We start from the raw sequence: 19,118 nt of genomic DNA, 5'->3' as shown, positions 1-19,118 counted from the left end.
CTGTGCCATCTCTGACAACGGGCCCAGAGACATACCACCGTGTGCCCAAAAGGAGCTGAAGCCTGGCTGCCAGGCGGGGCCTCTGAGCCTACGGGGCCCACTAGAGGATCCCCGCCTCTCTGGCATGGGCAAAATGCTGATGAACAGCAACTGGGGTAGGGGTGGGGGGTGGAGGGCTGAGAGAGAAGAATCAACAGCACACAGGGCTAGAGACATCTCACGCTGGAGGGAAAAATAAATTGTTGAAAGTCAGCTAAAGTCACCTTGGTAACTGCTACAACACACTCACCCGGAACGAGGACATCAAACCCAACTGCAAACAGCTTTAAAGAAATGGAAAAGAACTTAATCATCTGAAGAATTAATGTGACAAGTGCCCACATTTACACCTCCCACCAACCTTCAATCATTTGAAAACGTACTTTAATCTTTTAAGAGAAAAAAAAAAATTGCAAAATGCTAGATCTGCAATCCTGGGGCTTGGGTATTTCCGGCATGCTGCTTCAATGGAAACGCGGCTGCTACACACACACACACACACACACACACACACACACACACGCGCGCGCACACACACACACACACGCAGGAGCCCAGCTTTTTGCTGATTTGTTTTTTCTGGACATCGATGCAGAAGCATGAATTATTTGTGTGGCTGGGTGAGGTATTAAATCTGCAGCCGACACAGGTTTGCAATGTTTTGCATGGTTGTCAGCTTAATCTTAGTCATAAAAAAATAAGTACTGTGCTCGCCAGCGTGGCCTAATTTTTCAGCTGGGCTGTTTTTGCCCTGAGCTCCCTGTGGAAGAGAAGGCAGAGCTCCAGGGGGCTGGAAGGGAGAAGGGCTCCCAGGGAAGCATGCCCTACACCCACTGGGGACTGCTAGGGATATGGGGCCGGGGGTGAAGGACTGCTTCAGGTGGCAGAGTGGCTAACGTGTAAGTGCTGGGTTCGACTCTCTCATGACCTTAGGCAGATAATGAACCCTCTCTCTAAGCGCCAGTATCCTCTTGATGGGGATAAATAATAATACGCTTTTGTTATGGGGATTGAACAAGATGACCGGCATGAAGCATCTAACGGTGCCTGAGATGTAGCAGGGGCTCAAAATATATCTGGGCTGGATCAGGGGGCTGCCTCTAGAAGTCTGTCTGCTCTTCCTGCAAGAATGCTGATAGCTTAATAGGGACTTATTTGCCTTTACCAACTGCCTCTGCCAAATCAGTCTTTACTTCTGAACAAAGGTCCTTGCCCTCAGCTTGGGAGATGGGACTTCTGAGATGGGGTTTGAGGGGCTCCTGACTCCCTGAGCAGTCACGGTGGGCCCTGGTCAACTGCTGGTCCTCTGAGAGGCCAACAAAAACCCTTGAGGCCTTTGTTCTGCTAAGGGAGGTACCGGCAGGGCCGTCTTCCTTCTACAAAGCACAATGGTCTTCCTGCAATTCTCATCTGCTGGACCTCAAACTACCCAGAAGTAATTTAATCTCTCCTCCCATGATAGCCTTTCAAATCCCTGAAGCTGCTCCCACAGGCCATCATCAGTTTCTCTTTTCCAGTATCTGTGGCTCTGACTTTCAACTATAATCTTAAGACATGGCTCTGAAATCTTCCAGCTATCCACGTCACTTTCCCTTGCGTTTACTCTAGCATGTCAAAGCCAGAGTGTCATGTCCAGAAGTGAAGTGTCGTGTGTGGAAATAAATATAGCATGTGGTCTAACCAGGGCAGATCAAAGAGAGACTATGAGCTTTCTTGTTTGGGAAATTTTATTTCTATTAAAACTGTCATCAAATTGTCTATTCTTTATAACTTCGTCATATTACCAACTCTTACAGCACACCCTCTGTCAACATCTCCCTCAGGCTCTCTCCCATGGTCTGCGCTTAGACCTCCTCTCCCCCCTCTTGTATGTACTGTGGATTAGTTGGAGCTGAGAGACAGACTCTGCATTATCTGGCTACTGTTTTAAGCAGTCCAGGTATTTCTGAAACCTGACTCTGGCATCCATCATACTGCCATTCCCTCCTGACTTCAAGTCACTGACAAAACTGATAAACTTACCATCAATGTTCTCATCCCAGGCTTTGATTAAACAGTGAACAGGACAGGGTCAGGCAGACAGGCTGACAGACTGACATCATTACTCTCTGGGTAGGCTCATCCAACCAATTATAAATTTGCCCAACCGTCCCATCACCAAGTCCTTCACCCTCCTGGATGCTCTGTGGACATTGCTCTGTCGTGCCAACAATGATGTCAGAAGACATTCTGAAAATGTCTTGCTAAACCCCACCTATAGATCTATAGCACTTCCTTTGTCTATCAGGTAGAAATAGGTAACTATTTTTTTAAGGTGAATTTAAAAAAAAGTTTTTATTTGTTTATTCATTTAAGTAATCTCTACATCCAATGTAGGGCTCAAACTCATGACCCTGAGATCAAGAGTCTCAAGCTTCTCCAACTGAGTCAGCTGGGTGCCCCCCTCCCCGCCGCGGCCCTCCCCATAACTATTTCTAAAAATAGATGAGGATGGTCCAGCAGGCCTGATTCTGATTCTTCGTGAATCCATGCCAACTCTCAGGGTTCACTGTGCCTCTTAAAGAGTATTCACAGCCTGTTTGCCTTATAATCTAGTCCAGAATTTTCCCTGATGGCTGACACTAAGCTCACTAGTTTGGAGAGTGCAAGATGCTTTTTGCATTTTGAAACTTTTGAGTGCTTTCAGTCTGCCAACACCTCTTTCTTATTCCCTCAAAGGTTGGGGACACCAGCTTCATAAATCCCATCTGCCAACTCGCCTGGTGTTCTGGGGCACAATGCATGTGGACCAGGCAGTGTGAAATCGTGGCTTTCCATCTTCTCATCAATGCCTGTGTGACTCTACTCTGATAACCATTTTTTTTTTTTCTTGAGATGGAAGCATAACAGAACTGGAGTAAATCTTGCTTTCTCTCTGTGTTACTGTGTCCAAACGATGGGGCCTAGGTTTTCTTCTTGTTGCTCCAAACAGAAGTACAGAAAATAAAGTCCTTTTTGCTGGTCACAGCACTGTGTTGCAAGACTCAGTTCTTCTTGCGTTTCAGCCTATTTTGACCCCGTTCCTTAATAGTCTGTGCTGGTATAACATACTTCTCCTTCTAGATTTTGTTCAAATTCTTCAAGAAATCTGAGTTAAGTAAGATTCTCTACATACCTGTACTGGTCCCTGGAGGTATTACACCTCCTTTTAGTTTCCAGGGGACTAGTCACAATGCTAATAAGAGGGGCCCTTTACTGAGTGCAGACCGTGGTGCCACATCCCCGCGAAGACCCTTTATATACTTTGCTTCCTTTCATTTTCATGGCAACTCTGTCAAGAGGTATCCTTTTCCCCATTTTACAGATGAAGAAACTGAAACTCAGAGACTTAAATAACTAGCCCAAGGTCACACAGTGAATGAATAATGGGCTGAGACAAAATCCCCAGGTCTTCCTGACGCCAACTATAACAACCACAGTATTTCTCCTTAAGAACTTCCCATCCCTTTGAGTGGGCTTTCGTTCTGGGCTTTCAAGGCCACAAGGACACATCTATTTTTTTCCCTGAACTCTTAAAAAAAAAAAAAAAAACAACAACAACCTACTTCCTAGAAGCCAAGGCAGGGCTTCCCAAAGGGTATTTGATGGCATCTTAGTTTCAGGGAAGCTCCTGGAAAAGCAGATGGGGCAAGAGCCGGATGCAACACACTGGGTCTCAGGTTAGAGACCTAAAATGTTGGCATTTTGAAGACTCTGAGGAGGACTGCAGAGGGCAAACCAGCCAGTTTCATTTTATGTAAGCCAGCATCTTCCAACCTTAGTCATGGAACCCCCTTTTACTTAACACCCAACAAAACCCCCTAAAAGGCTGTGAGGACCCTCCATCTGGGGACGACGGGCCTGGCACTGCTCTGACAGGGCACAGGGTTTTCCTTCCTGATCTCGCTCTGCCCAGATGCTCTCTTCCAGCGCCCTATCACTTCCACTCCATCCGTCTCCACTGCTGGTCAGCATCAGGTGCACAGCCGAGTGCCCCTCACTGTTCCCTTTATGCCAAGATCGTTGCTCTCAGGAGACCTGTCGGGCAGTTACCGGCTGCTAACCTTCAGCTCTCAGCCCGGTGCTGGGGCAGCTGAAGTGCCTCTACATGTCCAGGGCTGCCTTGGTGCCAATTCTGTGATTTTCAGTGAGAACAGGTTATCCTTTCCTTTCGCTGGACGGGGTGAGCTGTAACAGCTCCTACAATATCACTTCTTGGACTTTTATTTATGATTCTTTTTAAAGTTTAAAGAGTCACAGAGTCCTGGCAGGTTCATTCCAACAGGCAGCAGTCTTCCCATCCCACTCCTCGGAGACAACCACAATCCTCTCTGTAGGCTGACTCTTTTGATGTTTTCCTCGTTATTTCTGATATACTTTATTTCTTTCTACTTCCCGATATTCCCCTCTCAGGTTTTACCTATTGACTTCCTACTAAGGAATATGAGCTTTTAGCTCTCTTCTGTCCCCTACTCCAGCCCTCCCACCTTCCCAAGAGAACTGTATCGTAAGTTGGTTTGGATCAGTATAAAGTGTCTACATTATTATATGAAACCAAGGCTGTTTACATCTGAGCCTGTTACAACTATGATGTCTACTCTTAGTAAAGCATACTTCCCTGGTGCAGTTTTCTATTTTCCTTGGTTTTAACAACAATCTTGGTTTTCTACTGTGTTTATTACTAATTAAATCCTAAACTACCAATGGTCTAGAGATTTCCCCAAGACACTCATATACATCAAGTATTTATCAATTTTATCTCTTTTATTAAATTTTATTTGAGAGAGAGAGAGAGAGTGAGCGAGCAGGGAAGAGGGACAGAGGGAGACAGAGAGAATCTTCAGCAGACTCCACGCTCAGCCCGATGCAGGGCTCAATCTCATGACCCTTGGTATCATTACCTGAGCTAAAATCAAGAGTCGGACACTCAACTGACTGAGCTACCCAGGTGCCCCTAAATTTTATCTTTTCAAAGACCTTCCTCCAGAGGTCCTTCCAAACTGGCTGCCTTCCATTCTTGCTGCACAGCTGTCCTCACCGTCACCCTGGTGATTCCCCTTGCTTCTTTCCCATGCCGGACCCCATTTCCTGTACCCCACTTGTATGCCTCACTCATTCTGCTGGAATAGTGAACAGAGTTCACTGTATTTTTTGGCGTGCTTTTCTCAAAGAGTGCCCGCTGACCTGCTACCCTCATGGGTTTCGAGGCAAACTAAAATACCAGCTTTTCTCTGTACGGTGGTGTATAAACTTCCAAGGCCTACTTTCCAGTTACTTTTTCCTATGATTGGCAGGAACCCCCTCCACTTTATCCTCGTTTAAAGGCAGCACCCAAGTGGTGAAGAGGCCTGGCTCAAACAATCCAAGGTTCAAATCTTGGGTCTGACAATTATTCCCAGCTTACTGACCCTAGATAAGTTATAAAATCTGTCTAAGCCTCCGTGTTGTAATTTGTACAAACGGGGACAACAGCAGCCCACAACACGGGGCCTGGCACACGGCAGTGCTCGATAAAAACTGCCTGCACAGCCACAAGAACCTGTCCAGCCCAGGATGCTTCCTGTAGTGGGAACAGTGAGGGGTGGTGTATGGGACAGCTTAGATGCACACCTCGGTAATTCAGGAATTGATCTAAATCTTTCCATTTATTTCTTTACCACCTGTCTATGTAACACATTCTATATTTATGCTTCCCACTACATAAGGTGACTTTTTACATATCCTAAAACACTCTCTGCTTCCAGTGTCAAGAGAGATTCCTGATTTCTAGGACTGTATAGTTTATGGCACATGCTCTGTTCACCCTACCCACATGTTACAGACCGACAGAACTGTATCCATATTTCCTCTCCACCCAGGTCTCTTCAGATCAAAAAGTCTTAACTTTTCCATTTAAGCCTAAGGGTACTTATTGGTCATATTCTATCAATGGCAGCAGGCATGGAAAGGAGAGCAGCTGAACCTCTGAGGCTCCCTTTAGCCACCATCCCAGTCCCGTGACAGTGGTGACATCTGCACTGGCCACACGACTCGGGGCCTCCCCCTTGGAGATGCCCGGGAGTGGGAACCAGGGCATCAGAGTTGGCAACTATTCAATAGTGAAGCGGGTTTGGCATGCGGAGCCCGGCCCAACCTCTGGCTTCCGCCTCTAGCCTGGGAGATTATTCCTTTTGCTTTCAGGCTGCTGACGAAAGCTCTGAACTTTCCAGAGAAAAAACCAGCTGAAGGTCCCCCTTCAGGGCAGGATTGGGACAGGGTATAGGTGTGGGGTCGGGGTAAAGGCACTAGCTCACCTCCACAGCTACTACTAAGCCCAAGGCTGTATCACCTGGTAAACACCAGTAGCCAAATGATAAAGAACCGTATTTTCACCGTGAATACCCCAAGGGCAGGACGTGACGATGGAACAGCGGGGCAGGGTGTGACTAAAGAAGAGTGAGTGAGCAAAATTGCCATGATGGTGAGGGGATTCCTTCAGCAACCATTAACTCCTCTGGGCACCAGGGACCCCCGCCCCCTTGCCCAGCCCCCCAACTTGAGTGGGAGATGAGGATGCCTGCTTTCCTGAGTGAGCCCACTCTCACCAGAACGCCTGGCTTTCTGTTTTCTGAGACACTGAGTCATTTCCTCTCTCCAGCTCTCACCTTCGAGCCTTCCTTTTCCCTTCCCTGGAGAAGTGACTCACTGCTGAAGTGTTGGGTGACACTGAGGATCAAAGATGGGCGATAAAAATACTCCTGATTGTGCAACTTGAAGAAGGGGGATGCAGTGTAGACTGAGGATTCAACACGCTGGCCATGAACTCTGAGGCCACGGCTCCATGTCTCTGGGATGGTGGAGCAGAGCAAGGAGTTCAAACACCAATCGGCCTGGGCCGGATTTGCTGTGGGGCCCCTTGTTCTGTCCTCTCAAATGTTTGTCTCTGAGAAAGGCACACAAAGGCAGGCACTTAGCACAACATGCGTGGATCACAGAGGCCTGGGCCCTTCCTCCCATCAGCCCTGCGGAGCCTGGCTGGGGCCCTGTGAGCAGGGCTGTTTCTTTCTGGGTTTTCTCTCCAGTGAAAACAACCGTACTTCCCCAGCGTGGGAGTGGTGAGGGAAGCCAACGTGACAGACTCAGGCTCTCGGCTGGCCGCTGCACTGATGTGATGGATCCTTTGAGCAGGGTCACCCACAACTGCCCTGCACGTGAGCCCTGCGCCCCGATGGCCCAGCTGTTTTCCCGGACAGAAACTCACCTTCCTTCACCCAATTCACTAGATGCAAACTAGATATTTTCTTCTCCTAGTGAATCATCACAGACCTCATAGGGTGAGCAAAACAAAACACAAGTTTCTCTAAAGGATGACTCCCTGGCCAGGTTATAAGCTATTCAAGATGGGAACAGAGGCAGCAAAGTCACTCCGTCCAAAAGGCAAACAGATGGGAGCAGAGACACTCATAAAAGTGGGGAGAAATATATGTGCACGCGTGTGTGTGTTGGGGGGTTGTGCAGTGGAGACTGTCACAACCAGAGAATTCATGCTAAAAACCTTAATTCTTCAGGAAATTAAGGCAAAAAAGCAAAAAAAAAAAAAAAAAAAAAAGCCTTAAAAGCCGCTGGCATGATCCCAGAAGACTGAGAAACTTGGCTCAGAAATGATGGTTAGTTTGCTTTTTAAAGATGCCTCAACTACAAAGTGGTTTTCTCACAGTCAGGAACCTTCCCCTGCCAACACATATGTACACACACGCATGAGCCCTGCCCTTCTGTGGGAGGGTATGCGACCCAGAGAGCTTTGTAAAGGTCCTCCAACCTCAGTCAAGTGAGACCCTGGCAGAGAGAGGGGGAGGTCCTGGAACACTGCTGCAGGTTCCCAGCATCAGAGAAGTTTATGAAAATGCAAAGCTCCCCACCCAGTGCACCTGACCACACACATCCTCTGAGTCCCTGCGAGAGGCTAGGGAGCAAAGTCCAAACTCCACAGAACAGTCTAGGCAACCTCAGACAGAGAAGAAGCCCGGGGCCTCTTTTCCCCCTCAGGTCCCTACCACTGCCGGCAGGCACAGTCCTTAAGCCAGGCTCTCAATGGCCAAAAGGAGTTGCTTCCCATGCTTCCCAAACTCACCCGGGGAGGGCAGTGGGAAGGGAGGCGCCAGTGAGCCGAAGGAGGCTTTTCTCAACTGATCATCTTGGGAAAAGCCAGATACAAATTTCACGGCTGGAATGCAAGGGTTGTGAAACCCTGAAAGAAGCCCCAAAAGGGGCCAAGGACTCTCCTTCCAGGAAGGCGGTGGGAGGAGGGCTGGCAAGCGCAAGTGGGAGAGGAGCAGGTTACCCAGAGGGGCCTGCCTTTCTGGGAAGCAGGAAGTAAGGTCAAAAGAAAGAAAGGAAGAAAGAAATCCCCTAGCCCTGAGGTGGTAGAGGGGACAGAGAGATAGGGTTGGTTTTGCTTCTGAACATAAAGAAAACTAGGCTTTGTGTCAAAAAGTAATTCTGGTATAAACGAGCCAAATATGATACAGCTCGTTATCTCTGGGATTTGGAAGCATCGAACTGACCACATGTCCTCCCTAGAGTTAAATAAGCATAGTAAGCTTCTACCATGGGACTTAGTCTTGTCCTCAGTGTCATGTGAGAGGTTCCTAGTCCTGCTCCAACTAGTTAGATGAGGTCGCCCAATGAGGGTCACTAGTACCTCAGCCTTGTGTGTCCCTCATGCGGTCCCTGAGAATGGGGTAAGGAAGGTCACAAGTAGGGAAGACTGCCCTAAGCTCCACCCTTTTCTAACCTTGGACAAGTTACTTACTAGCCTCTTTGTACCTCAGTTTCCTCACCTATAAAAGGGGGATAATAAGATTATCTACTTCACAAAGTGACTCAGAATAAATTAAGCTCATGTGGCATAAAGCACTTGGAACATTACTTGGCACACAGTAGTCACTATGGAGACGTCAGCTGTTTTTGGGGTGTGAAAAGAGCAAGGGCTCGACGCCCCCCTCAAGTGGGCCAGAGTTCACACTAATGCCCAGGCTCCATCGGCTCTTCTGAACCGTAGCCTTCTCAGACCATACCCAGACCCATGTGGAACCAGCGCGCCCCGGCCTAGAAAGCCTGACTAAAGGAAAATCAGACATGCACACACAATAAGGCCCACGCTGGTTGTTCCCCCACAGGGAGAGGAGCAAACACTAGTGCCAGCACATTTTGGGCCGGCTTTCTCAGTCGCATCCATGTGGTTTATCTGAAACGGGGTCAGGTCCCAGAGTGGGCAGCATAGATATTACAATCGTGCTTGCTGATCTAAACTGAGTCTATCATCATCGATCGTGAGATAACAGCGAGCTAGAGCCTCGAGACACTTGAAGAGTGTGTTGGAAAAGGTTCTTGGCAAAGCAGGAAGAACCATTTCTCAACCAATTGCTAACAAATTGGTAACTAGTACCGAGACCCTCAGAAGAGACGTTCTGATTCCCTCCAGGCTGCAGATTCCAGCACTTTGGAGACCTGACTGGGCACTTGAGCTGCAGGGAAGGGAAATGACCCCAAAGGGCCAGCACCCCTGATCTATTTCCACCCATCTACAGATAGCCCTTGGACCAGATCCAATGCCCCTCTGCCCAGTCAGGGGTGGGCTGAGTCTGGGCTGTATGTATGCATCCGGGAACCCTGAATCCTTGGGTCCCCACAACGTGTAGAAGTGCAGCAGCTGGACATATGCCCAGGACGGGGAGCGAGATTTCAAGCCTGTTGTACAAATATAAGAGGGGCAAGTGGGGTGTGTCTCTGCAGGAGCCCCTGCCCTTCTTCCCAGAAACCTGGACCTTCCAGAGTTGACAAGGCCATCTGAACTGAGACAGTCTACAAGTTATAGGCAATATGCTTAAGCCTTTAAGCCTTCAAGTACCTCCCGGCCTCCCCGCCAGTGCCAACGGGGCCTAGAAGGAGAAGCCAAGCTCAGGGCATGGGAAGGAGCATGGCCCTGGGACAGGGTCCAGACTCGTAGGTGGAGAGCTTCCAGATGCCCCACGCCTCAGCCTGGCCATCTGCTGCTGCCAGGGGAAGATCATGGTGCCTCACGCCAGCTACTTCAAAGCAGATGGCTGGAGAAACCCACTGGCTGGAGTTGAAAGCTGCTCGGAGGTGGCAGTGGAGGCTTCTCCAGGCTCTTGCCAAAAAGTTCAACCCGCCTGGCTTCTCGACGGCAGATTCACCAGGTGAGCCATCTTGGGCAGCCAGAGTAACCAGCCCTCCCTCCTCCACAATCTGCTCCCAGGTTGAAGCTTTGACTTTAACCAGCCAGGCCTCCCCTGTTCCATCCACGTCAGCTCCTTCTCCTGCTTGAAAGTTCTAGGGCACCTTCAGGGTCCGTCTCATGTTCTTCCTCCTCCAAGAAGCCCTCCCTGACTATTCCAGATCATGCTGACTTGTCTTTTCTGTAGACTAGTAGATCACTACCACTTCTGGGGATCATGGATGAGCAGATGGAGCTAGAATTCAAAGAGGTAGCTATTTCTAACTAACTGCATCTACACCCAGACTCACACCAACTTCAGTTCACGCACCCCCAAAGGAAGAGCCTATATCCTAGGTGGCCCTCTGGGCCCTGAGCTTGCCACACAGCAAGCATGTAATAAAGACTTCTCAGAAGAAGGATAGATCACCCTGGTCTTGCAGGAGTTCTGTGCTTCCCTTTTAGCCCAGGGTGCAGCAACTTCCTCCCTGGCAGGCAAGGTTTCTGCTCTGGGCTGCCAGCTCCCAGGCAGCCCTTGCCAGCATCTATTCCCTACAGCTTCCCTGATTCAAAGGGCAGAAGGGGGTGCCCAGCTCCAGCCCTGCCTACCACTTATCACCTATCAGAGGAAGAGAGGTCAGCAGGAAGAGGATCTGACCTGTAGGGGTGGCCACAGTCTCTCCCAAGGGCTATTGGGGCCCCACGACAGGCAGCAGAGGCCTGCAAAGGACTTCCCTTCCCTTCCCTGGGCCTCATGGAAGGGAGGCAGGAAAAAGGGCCTCAGCAGCAGGCATCCACTATGGGGCTGGCCAGACAGGGAGGCCCCTGGGGCTGCAGCTATCAGCCGGAGACCAGGCTCCAGGAAGGAAGGAAGGGCAACTCTGGCCGAGGCCGAGATAAGGAGGGGAGTCGTGCTCAGCACAATGGGCTCCCACAAGGCTGGGATTTTGCCCCAACTTGGCCTCCCGTCTGCTCACACAGCCCATGTAAATATTTACTGATGTTTATATTTCTGGTCCGCTAGGTTCCCTCTGAGGCCCTTTTATGACCCACAGATCTGTGTGCCCCAGAGACCCTGGGCCCATCCAACAAGGGCTATGGGCATTGTTCTCTCTCATGCAAGCCCCAGGGACAGACCCTTCAGAACAAAACTTCCCCCCACTTGTACCAGCCCTGGAACACTGCTTTCAGGAAGCTGTACTAGCCCCCTCTGTGGGCAAGGAACTTACGGGGCCCGGTCGTGGGTGAAGCCGTTCTGCCGCTGAGGGTTGATTGGCGGAAGGACAGGTTTGCTGTTGATCTCAAGTCCTCTCCTCAAGGTCTCCCGGATCTGCTCCGTGTCTGCAACAACACCACTAAGCTGCCTCATGGGCTCCTAACATCCCACTCAGAACCTGGCTCTGCAGACATGCTGGGGAAAGGCCCTGTGAAGCCCATGAGCCCACCCTAGAGCTGAGTGAGAGCAGTACGAGCACACAGGGCAGATGAGGCACCATGCTCTCAAGAAACTTCTGGTCTGAAGAGTGCCATTCTTGTAGAAGACAACAGGGGGTGACCTTCAGACTTCAGAAGGGCACCTTCCAAGACAGGGCTTTTCACTGTCCTTCCCCTTCCTGGGCCACAAGCCCTAGGTTTACCCTTAACATAGCCCCAGACAGTGACTAACAAGGTCTTTGCCAGTGCCCAAGATCACTTAGGGATGCTTCCCACTGTAATGGGTGCCACTAAGGGCTGCAAGTGTCTTGCCATGAATGAACTCTTATATAGTTTCTGGGTTCTGGTTGGTCATATGGTATCTGGCCCTGCCACCCTTCTCCTTGGGCCAGGTCAGTGGGATGATGAAGTCACCTCCCTACCTTGGCCCAGGAACCTTGTCTCTCCATGGGTCTGCCAAGGGCCAGGGGGTGAGAGAGGAATCTCTTGGTGGGACTATTTCTTTGCAAGGTGCTTTGCTGATCTTTGGGATGAAGCTCACTATTCTGGTCCCCTACAGAGATTTTGGTCTAAGACTTACCTCTGCAAACTGCAAACACATCCAAAAAAGCAAATTAATGCTGAGTGCTCCAAGGATGGGCTTAAAGTGGACTACAGAGGTAATAATACTAACTTTTCTAACTGTCTGCCTTGTTACAGTGATGCAGGTACTTGTATAATTTTTAAAAATTAGCCAATCATGAAATTGGCTAATTGAAATTATGGACAAGACTATGAATCCCTCCTTATACTACCTCTTTCGTCAAAAGCAACTGAATGATTTTAATAACTGCTGACTTTCTCTCGGAACTTCTGATGGGTTTAGCACACCAACAGAACAAGCAAGAAGGCAAAAGGGAGTCAGATATTTGCACCAGGGGTTTAAGTTTATCCTTTATGGAAAGAGAAGTGCTTTTGTGCTATCACATGTGTAGGTATTTTATTCAGGACTGTGGGTATCTTACTCTTCAAACAATAAGAAAAGGTGGAGGAATTCGAGAAAGAAAGTAGAAAAAGCTGTGAACACATGTATATGTAAAGGCCTGCTTTCCTTTTGCAGTTTGGTAGGGATGCCCTTTGCTAAGAACCACAGCTGTTTCTACTGCCAAGACCACCTTGGTGAGCTTCTAACAGGAGAGCCATATCCTCCTTCCCCAAGGCCCTGCTCAGAAGGCAGTGGGTACAGGGTGCCCGGCACACAGCCACTTACACTATATCTGCAGGACAGTGAGGCAGGGAAGTTAGTGGGCTGGCCTCACACTCAGGCCTCTCTCATCTAAGGCCTGGGAGGGCCTGAGGCCATAGTGATTCTTGGGTCTGGCATGGCTTTCAAGCCAGAGCTGGGCCCTGTGTCAATTCTGTGGGTGGCCAATGCTTGTTCTTTTGCACTTGGGTGGACTATGGCCTTTTCCTGTAACTGTTCTGTGGCTTCCACTCACCTCCATGACCTCAGATTGCAAGGGGCAAATCTAAAACACAATGGTCACTGCTCATGGTGCATCTGAAATACACACAGGAAACACAGGAGCAATGGCCCAATAAAGCTCTCCTCATGCCACCCTTTGGAAGGCTTCACTTGCTGTTTAGATCCTGCCAGGAAGGGAACTATTGAATGGGCTGCTGTTGTTAGAGACTCGTCCTAGAGAGCCCGAAAACTGGGCCTGGGGCAAGGGGAAGGGGAAGGCTTGGTGGTAGCAGCTACCTTTGCCAGAGAGCCGCCGTGGCTGCGTGCCGATACAGATGCTCCGGCTGTCCTCGTCATCCTCAGGGGGCCGGCTCAGGTCATCCCAGGCACATTTGGCACTGACGCCACTCAGGTTGGAGCCATCCGTCTCGATGCCTTTGTCAACTCTCTCCTGCTTGGAAAGAACCAAAGAGCCAGAGTTCCTTCAGCGAACCGGTGGCCCAGGGTCACCACCACCCTTCTGGTATTTAACGATTCTTGTAGGTGCTGAGCACAGGATAGGTGCTGGAAGAGCAGGATCTCTGATCTTGTTCTGCCCTGGTTACTAACACATGACAGTCTCTGCCAGCCACTGGACTCCTCCAGGGGAACCAGGGATCAGGGGAAGCCAGGAAGCATGAAAATCCCAAGGGAAGCTTCTCCTCTAGCTCAACCTTCCAGTAAAATGACCTGCACACCTGTTTCGGAGCTCTAATTCTGCCCACCTTATGCCAGCCCATGGAGCTGATGCTGCAGAGAAAGGAACTATTTCCCTGAGGAAAGGTACAGTCCTTCCTCTCCTCCCTGGTTAGCCAGGAAAAACCCCTTGTTACTGCTACAGAGAACAGGGCGGAAGCCTGCCAGGTGGGAGAGGCCAGGACTCAGCCCAACTTCTTCAACCTCACACCTGCAGTTTCCTCTTCTAACAGCAGAGGGTGTGGTCACCCACAGAAGCGTCACAGAAGGGCAGGACTTCCTCTAGCTGCATCACTAACTTGTTTGGCAAAGGATCTGGATGGAGTTTCTTTTCCGTGTCTTAGACTGAAATGGGGGCCTGGAGGGCAGTGACCAACTACAGACCCCACCAGAGGCCCTTCCTTTGTGCAGGCCTTGGCACTGTGGAGTCCAAACACTCTCCAAATAGCCTCAAGGAAGAGCTGTACCCAAACATCCCTGGGATTTCTGGTAAAACATAGTTCTGTGATGCTGGGCGTTGGATTAAAGGTCATCTGGAAGGCTCTAGCAACATTGCTTATAAACAGCCACGTGGGCCAAATAAAGCTCCTAAGTGAAAGCACCTCAATAAGAGTCTGCACCCCGCTGTCTGCCTGACCCTCTCCCTGCAGCTCCACAGGCATCACACCAGCCTGCTGCTCAGCCAGGGAGCTATGTGTGGAAACACAAGGAAAGGTCCTTATTTCTTGAGACCAGTAGCAGATGGCCCCGCCCTGATGCCTCCTTTCCAGCGCTACCATCAGCTTAGGTGAAGCTCAGGATTCTTTTTTTTTTTTTATTTAAGATTTTATTTTTAAAGAATCTCTAACACCCAGCGTGGGGCTTGAACTTGAAACCCTGAAATCAAGAGTTGCATGCTCTACTGACAGAGCCAGCCAGGCACCCCGAAGCAGGGGATTCTGAGCAGAGACAGGGAGAGGCCAACGGCAGGAGCAGCTCCATGTTCCAGGTAGGAGCATGTGGGCCCTGCTTTGCTCAGGGTAGAGTCTGAGTTTTTCCCTTTCCATTGGCTGCCCTGAGGACACTCACCTAAGCAAAGAGCTGAGGAGGTCTCCTGACTCAACTAGTTCAGCCCACTTACTTTACAAGTAAAAAAAGAAAGAATTAGGACCCGGAGAAGGGACTTCTTTAGGCACACAGCTGGCTGGTAGCAGGGCCTGGAGCAAAGGAACAGGAACCAGCTTTAAAATGAACTGCCTATGAGCAGGCCCCAGACAGCTACAAACGAGTACAGCAGAGTTCCCCTTGGTGCACAGGGCAATCAGGTGAGAAAGCTGGACTTTCTTACCAAGGTCTCCCCCTTTTTTTTAATTTTCATTTTTTATTTTTAAGTAAACTCTACACCCAATGTGAGGCCTGAACTTATGACCCTGAGATCAAGAGTTGTGTGCTCTACCACTGAGCCAGCCCCCCAACACCTCCTGCTTGCTTTCAAAGACCAGTAGGTGCTCTGGGTCCTGTTGGCTGGTCTCAGCAGAGCCCCAAGACTAGGATGGAGAACTGTTCTTGGCATGCAGAGAAGGACGGGCTGCTTATCCTACTAGTTCAAAGGACCAAGTTCTTTCTTAGTACTTGGCACTTATGACAGGGGCTAAACAGTGGCCTATGTTGGATCCCAGTGTGGCTGCCGAACAATGACATAGGGAAACATAGGGAAACAAACCTTCATGGTTCCTGGTTTTTGCATAAGCAGAAGCTACAGGGAAACCAAGTATAAAGCAGCGATAACAAAGGATCCTCCCAGCAATTTAAAAACTTCAGTGTTACAGGCACTAGGAAAATAGAGGAGCATCATCTGTGAATGAGGAGGGCTTCTGCCCAAGAACTCATAGGTCTACAGTAAAGAACCCACAGGGACTGCTGGCTGTATGTCTGCCTGCCACCTCTCGTTCCTCCTGAAGGACACGGAGCTCCTAGTGCCTGCCCATGGCCTACCAGATTTTTACAGAAACATAAAAGGTTCAGAGACGGCAATGACCTGCAATTGGTGGGGAGAAGTAGAAGAAAGCATACACAAGCCAGGGACATTCTTAGTTGTCTGCTGTCCTGTTTCATGAGCAGCCCATTAGGAAGGAAGTTATGCTCTAGGTGGTTTTCAAAATTAACTTGCATGCAAAGAGTGTTTCTTCTAAGAAACCAAAGATGTCACTGCACAGCTGGGTCACAGTGAGTGGGCAACTGCAGGGCTGCATGTATACAGACTTCCTTTAGACATCAAAGAATGCCAGCCTCCCCAGGGGAGGAGCTTGGAGTCTGACTGCCCAAGGGGAAGATGTATCTAAAAGGGGGGAATACGATCATTAGACCCATCAGAATTCCCACTGCAGCTGGGCCATGGGGTCAGTATCACCTGCTCCGTCGGTTATGGGGTGCTGGCGGTGGAGGGGTGGTTCCCTGAAGGGCAGTCTATATTCTTTTAAGAAAGGGGAAGTGGGAGGAAGAATACTGGGCAAGCAATATTGATTTTCTGTAGCTGCTGCTGATCTTTTTTTTTTTTTTTATGTCAGGTGTACTGATGTATGATTTACATACAATAAAATTCATCCTTTTTTTATCCTTAAAAAATGTTTTTTATGTTAGAGACAGAAAGAGAGAGAGAAAGAGAGTGGAGGAGAGGGGCAGAAGGAGAGAGAGGGAGAGAATCTTAAACAGACTGCATATCCAGCAAAGAGCCCGACTCGCGGTTTGATCCCACAACTCTGGGATCATGACCTAAGCTGAAATCAAGAGTTGGATGCTCAAATGACTGAGCTACCTAGGTGCCCATTTTCATCCTTTTTTTTTTTTTTTTAATGCTTATTTATTTTTTGAGAGACAGAGACAGAGCATGAGCGGGGGAGAGGACAGTGAGAGAGGGAGTCACAGATTCCAAAACAGGCTCCAGGCTCCAAACTGTCAACACAGAGCCTGACGCGGGGCCCGAACTCACGAACCGAATCGCGAGATCATGACCTGAGCTGAAGTCAGAGGCTTACCCCACTGAGCCACCTGGATGCACCCTGCCACCCCCCCCCACCGTTTTCTTCCTTTTTAAATGCAAAAAGACACGTGTCAGAGGCAAGTTTCCTGACCTGAAATCTCTGCTCCCTGTGTGCTCTGCAGAATTCAAGGAACAAGTTGAAATCATGCCATATTTCTATTCACTCACAAATAAAACTCCTCCATTTTCCCAGCATGAAAGCCAGTGTTATTTGGAAGAGGCCTAGGCAGAATGTGCTAGAAAGGTTTTCCTCACTCAAGACATACTTGCAGGTGTGGATCGATCTCAAATATGGTCTCTCCCCTCCGCATGTCAGTTATCAGCCAGGGGCCGCCAGCGCTGTGGACAAGGAAAGGGGACAGGATGGTAACTGAGGGCCTGGGGCTGATGGTCTGGGGATTCAGACTGCCCTGTTTGCTTCCCTAGGCCCAGAACACAGGGGAGCAGTTAGAGGTCAGGGGCTGTCAGGGAGCAAGTCGGTAGGAATCCCTGACGTGAAAAATCGGTGCCTGAAAAGCAACGTAAGGGGAAGCCCACATACGGGGTTAAGGAGGAACCCCCACCCCCAGGTCCAGGGAGCCAGGCCCCCACCTCATAGGCTGGGGGTATACTCACACAGGCACCGTCCGCAGCAGCTCCAAGATGCCCTGCCCGTTCCACTGCTGGGCTGCATGGAGCTCCTCGGTACAGACGCCAACAATCTGGGACCCCGGGGACAAGATGCGGTTGTGTGTTAATGACCACTCCCCCTCTGCCCCACCCCCCGCCCCAGAAGAACCACCACCTAGGCTCTTTTAGGGTCAACTCAAGTTGGGGGACCACAGGCAAGATCTGTGGTCAGAGGCTGGTCTATGCAAAATGGGATGGTTTCCTGGCTAGGAGAGAATAGCTGCCTGGCTAGGAGATGGAAGAATTCACAGATGGGGCACTAAGGCCTGACCCTTGCCCCGTTATAATGGGCCAGACTTGTGTCTGGGTGACACAAAGTCTAGCCCTAGACTACAGAGGCAAAAATCAGTCTGGGTCCTCAGCCCGTCCCTGGAAGTAGGGGGTGTTCAGCGAGATGTTCCTGCCGGGGCTATGATCACAGGGAGTGTAAACAGAGGAGATTCTGAGACCCTTCAAGCTCAGAATGACAACCAAAGGGCCCCAGAAGTTTGCAGAAAAGCTTCCTTCCTCGTCAGGGGCTGGGCCTTTATGTAAACCTCAAGGGAAACAAGTGAACCTTCACACAGACACCATCATGCCCACAAGTGAGCCCAGGTGCAGCCAGAGTGGAGGCACACCCCTTCGGGTGAGGGCAAGGCCAGCCCGACGCTGCCTTCCTGCTAGGAGGTCCTGTGCCTACTGCTGTCTGGGTCTTTACTAGTTCATCAAACACCCACCCTGTTAGCCACTCAACTACAGCCATTCTCCATCCACCCCCACATGGCCCCTTACCTTTCCCCCTTCTCCCACCTCAGCAGGCTAAATCCGACCATCCGACTATACCTGACGAACCATCAGAGGGGACAGAAAATGCAAGAAGACCGAAGGAAATCTCCTGTTCCCTTCACCTCCCCTACCCAAGCCCTTCTGTCCTACTAGGACTTCTCGCCCAGGGAAGGCTTGAGCCCATGTCCGACCCGCGCCTCACCTGGAGGAATGTAACTACCCCAAAGGGTGTCTGCACGGGCTGCATCTGTGGGTCTTCTGTCAGCAGCATGTGCTGAATTCTTGACTCACTGTTATCCAAAGGGCTGTGCCAAGACACGTGGTCCCCACTGCAGAAGGTGTTCTCTGTGGGAGAGACATGGCGACGCTCAGTGTTGGAGGCCTCGCATCTAGGCCTGGAACCCTGGTATCTGAGAAGCCTGGGCTGGGAAGCTGCCCAGCCCTCCAGGGGAAGCATTCACTCATATGGGAGAAAAGATTGTGGATATTCCCCCAAAACCAAACGTGTCCCTGCTTGCCAGTTCTGCCAGCCTTCAGTAGAATAGGACAGCCTGCTAGCGTGGATGCTCACTTGGCCTGGCACATCCAAAAACTTATTTGGGGTGGGAGGGAGCCATGATCAGGTCTGCCAAAAAGAATAAAGTGCTTTAGTGTGGGACCACCTGGCCAGAAATCCTCAGGGAGGCTAGAGGGCAGTGAAAGCACTTTACCTTGGAAAAACACATGCCTGGTTCCAATCCTTTTCTGTGCTGCTGAAAGTGTTCTAAAAGGAACCAACA

General features: G+C 50.0%; 1 protein-coding gene across 5 annotated transcripts in view; it reads right to left on the bottom strand.

The window, feature by feature from the left end:
- SUFU (SUFU negative regulator of hedgehog signaling) overlaps positions 1–19,118 on the bottom strand; it is a 125,498-nt gene that overhangs the window by 26,229 nt on the left and 80,151 nt on the right. For 3 of the 5 annotated variants that reach the window (XM_047073370.1, XM_047073372.1, XM_047073374.1), the window contains exons 4-8: positions 18,542–18,684; positions 17,521–17,606; positions 17,172–17,244; positions 13,449–13,605; positions 11,503–11,614 (exon numbers count right to left, since the gene is read on the bottom strand). In XM_047073370.1, the coding sequence (XP_046929326.1) occupies positions 11,503–11,614; positions 13,449–13,605; positions 17,172–17,244; positions 17,521–17,606; positions 18,542–18,684 (571 nt within the window). The remainder of the gene's footprint in view (positions 1–11,502; positions 11,615–13,448; positions 13,606–17,171; positions 17,245–17,520; positions 17,607–18,541; positions 18,685–19,118) is intronic. The other 2 variants (XM_047073371.1, XM_047073373.1) reach the window with 1 other exon arrangement.

The sequence above is a fragment of the Lynx rufus genome, unplaced genomic scaffold (genome assembly GCF_022079265.1).
Source record: "Lynx rufus isolate CCGP_SWC_20201006 ecotype Redwood Valley unplaced genomic scaffold, mLynRuf1.p SCAF_11, whole genome shotgun sequence".
Classification (NCBI taxonomy): domain Eukaryota; kingdom Metazoa; phylum Chordata; class Mammalia; order Carnivora; family Felidae; genus Lynx; species Lynx rufus.
Note: the sequence above shows the minus strand (reverse complement) of the source record. Positions and strands in the feature narration are given on the sequence as shown.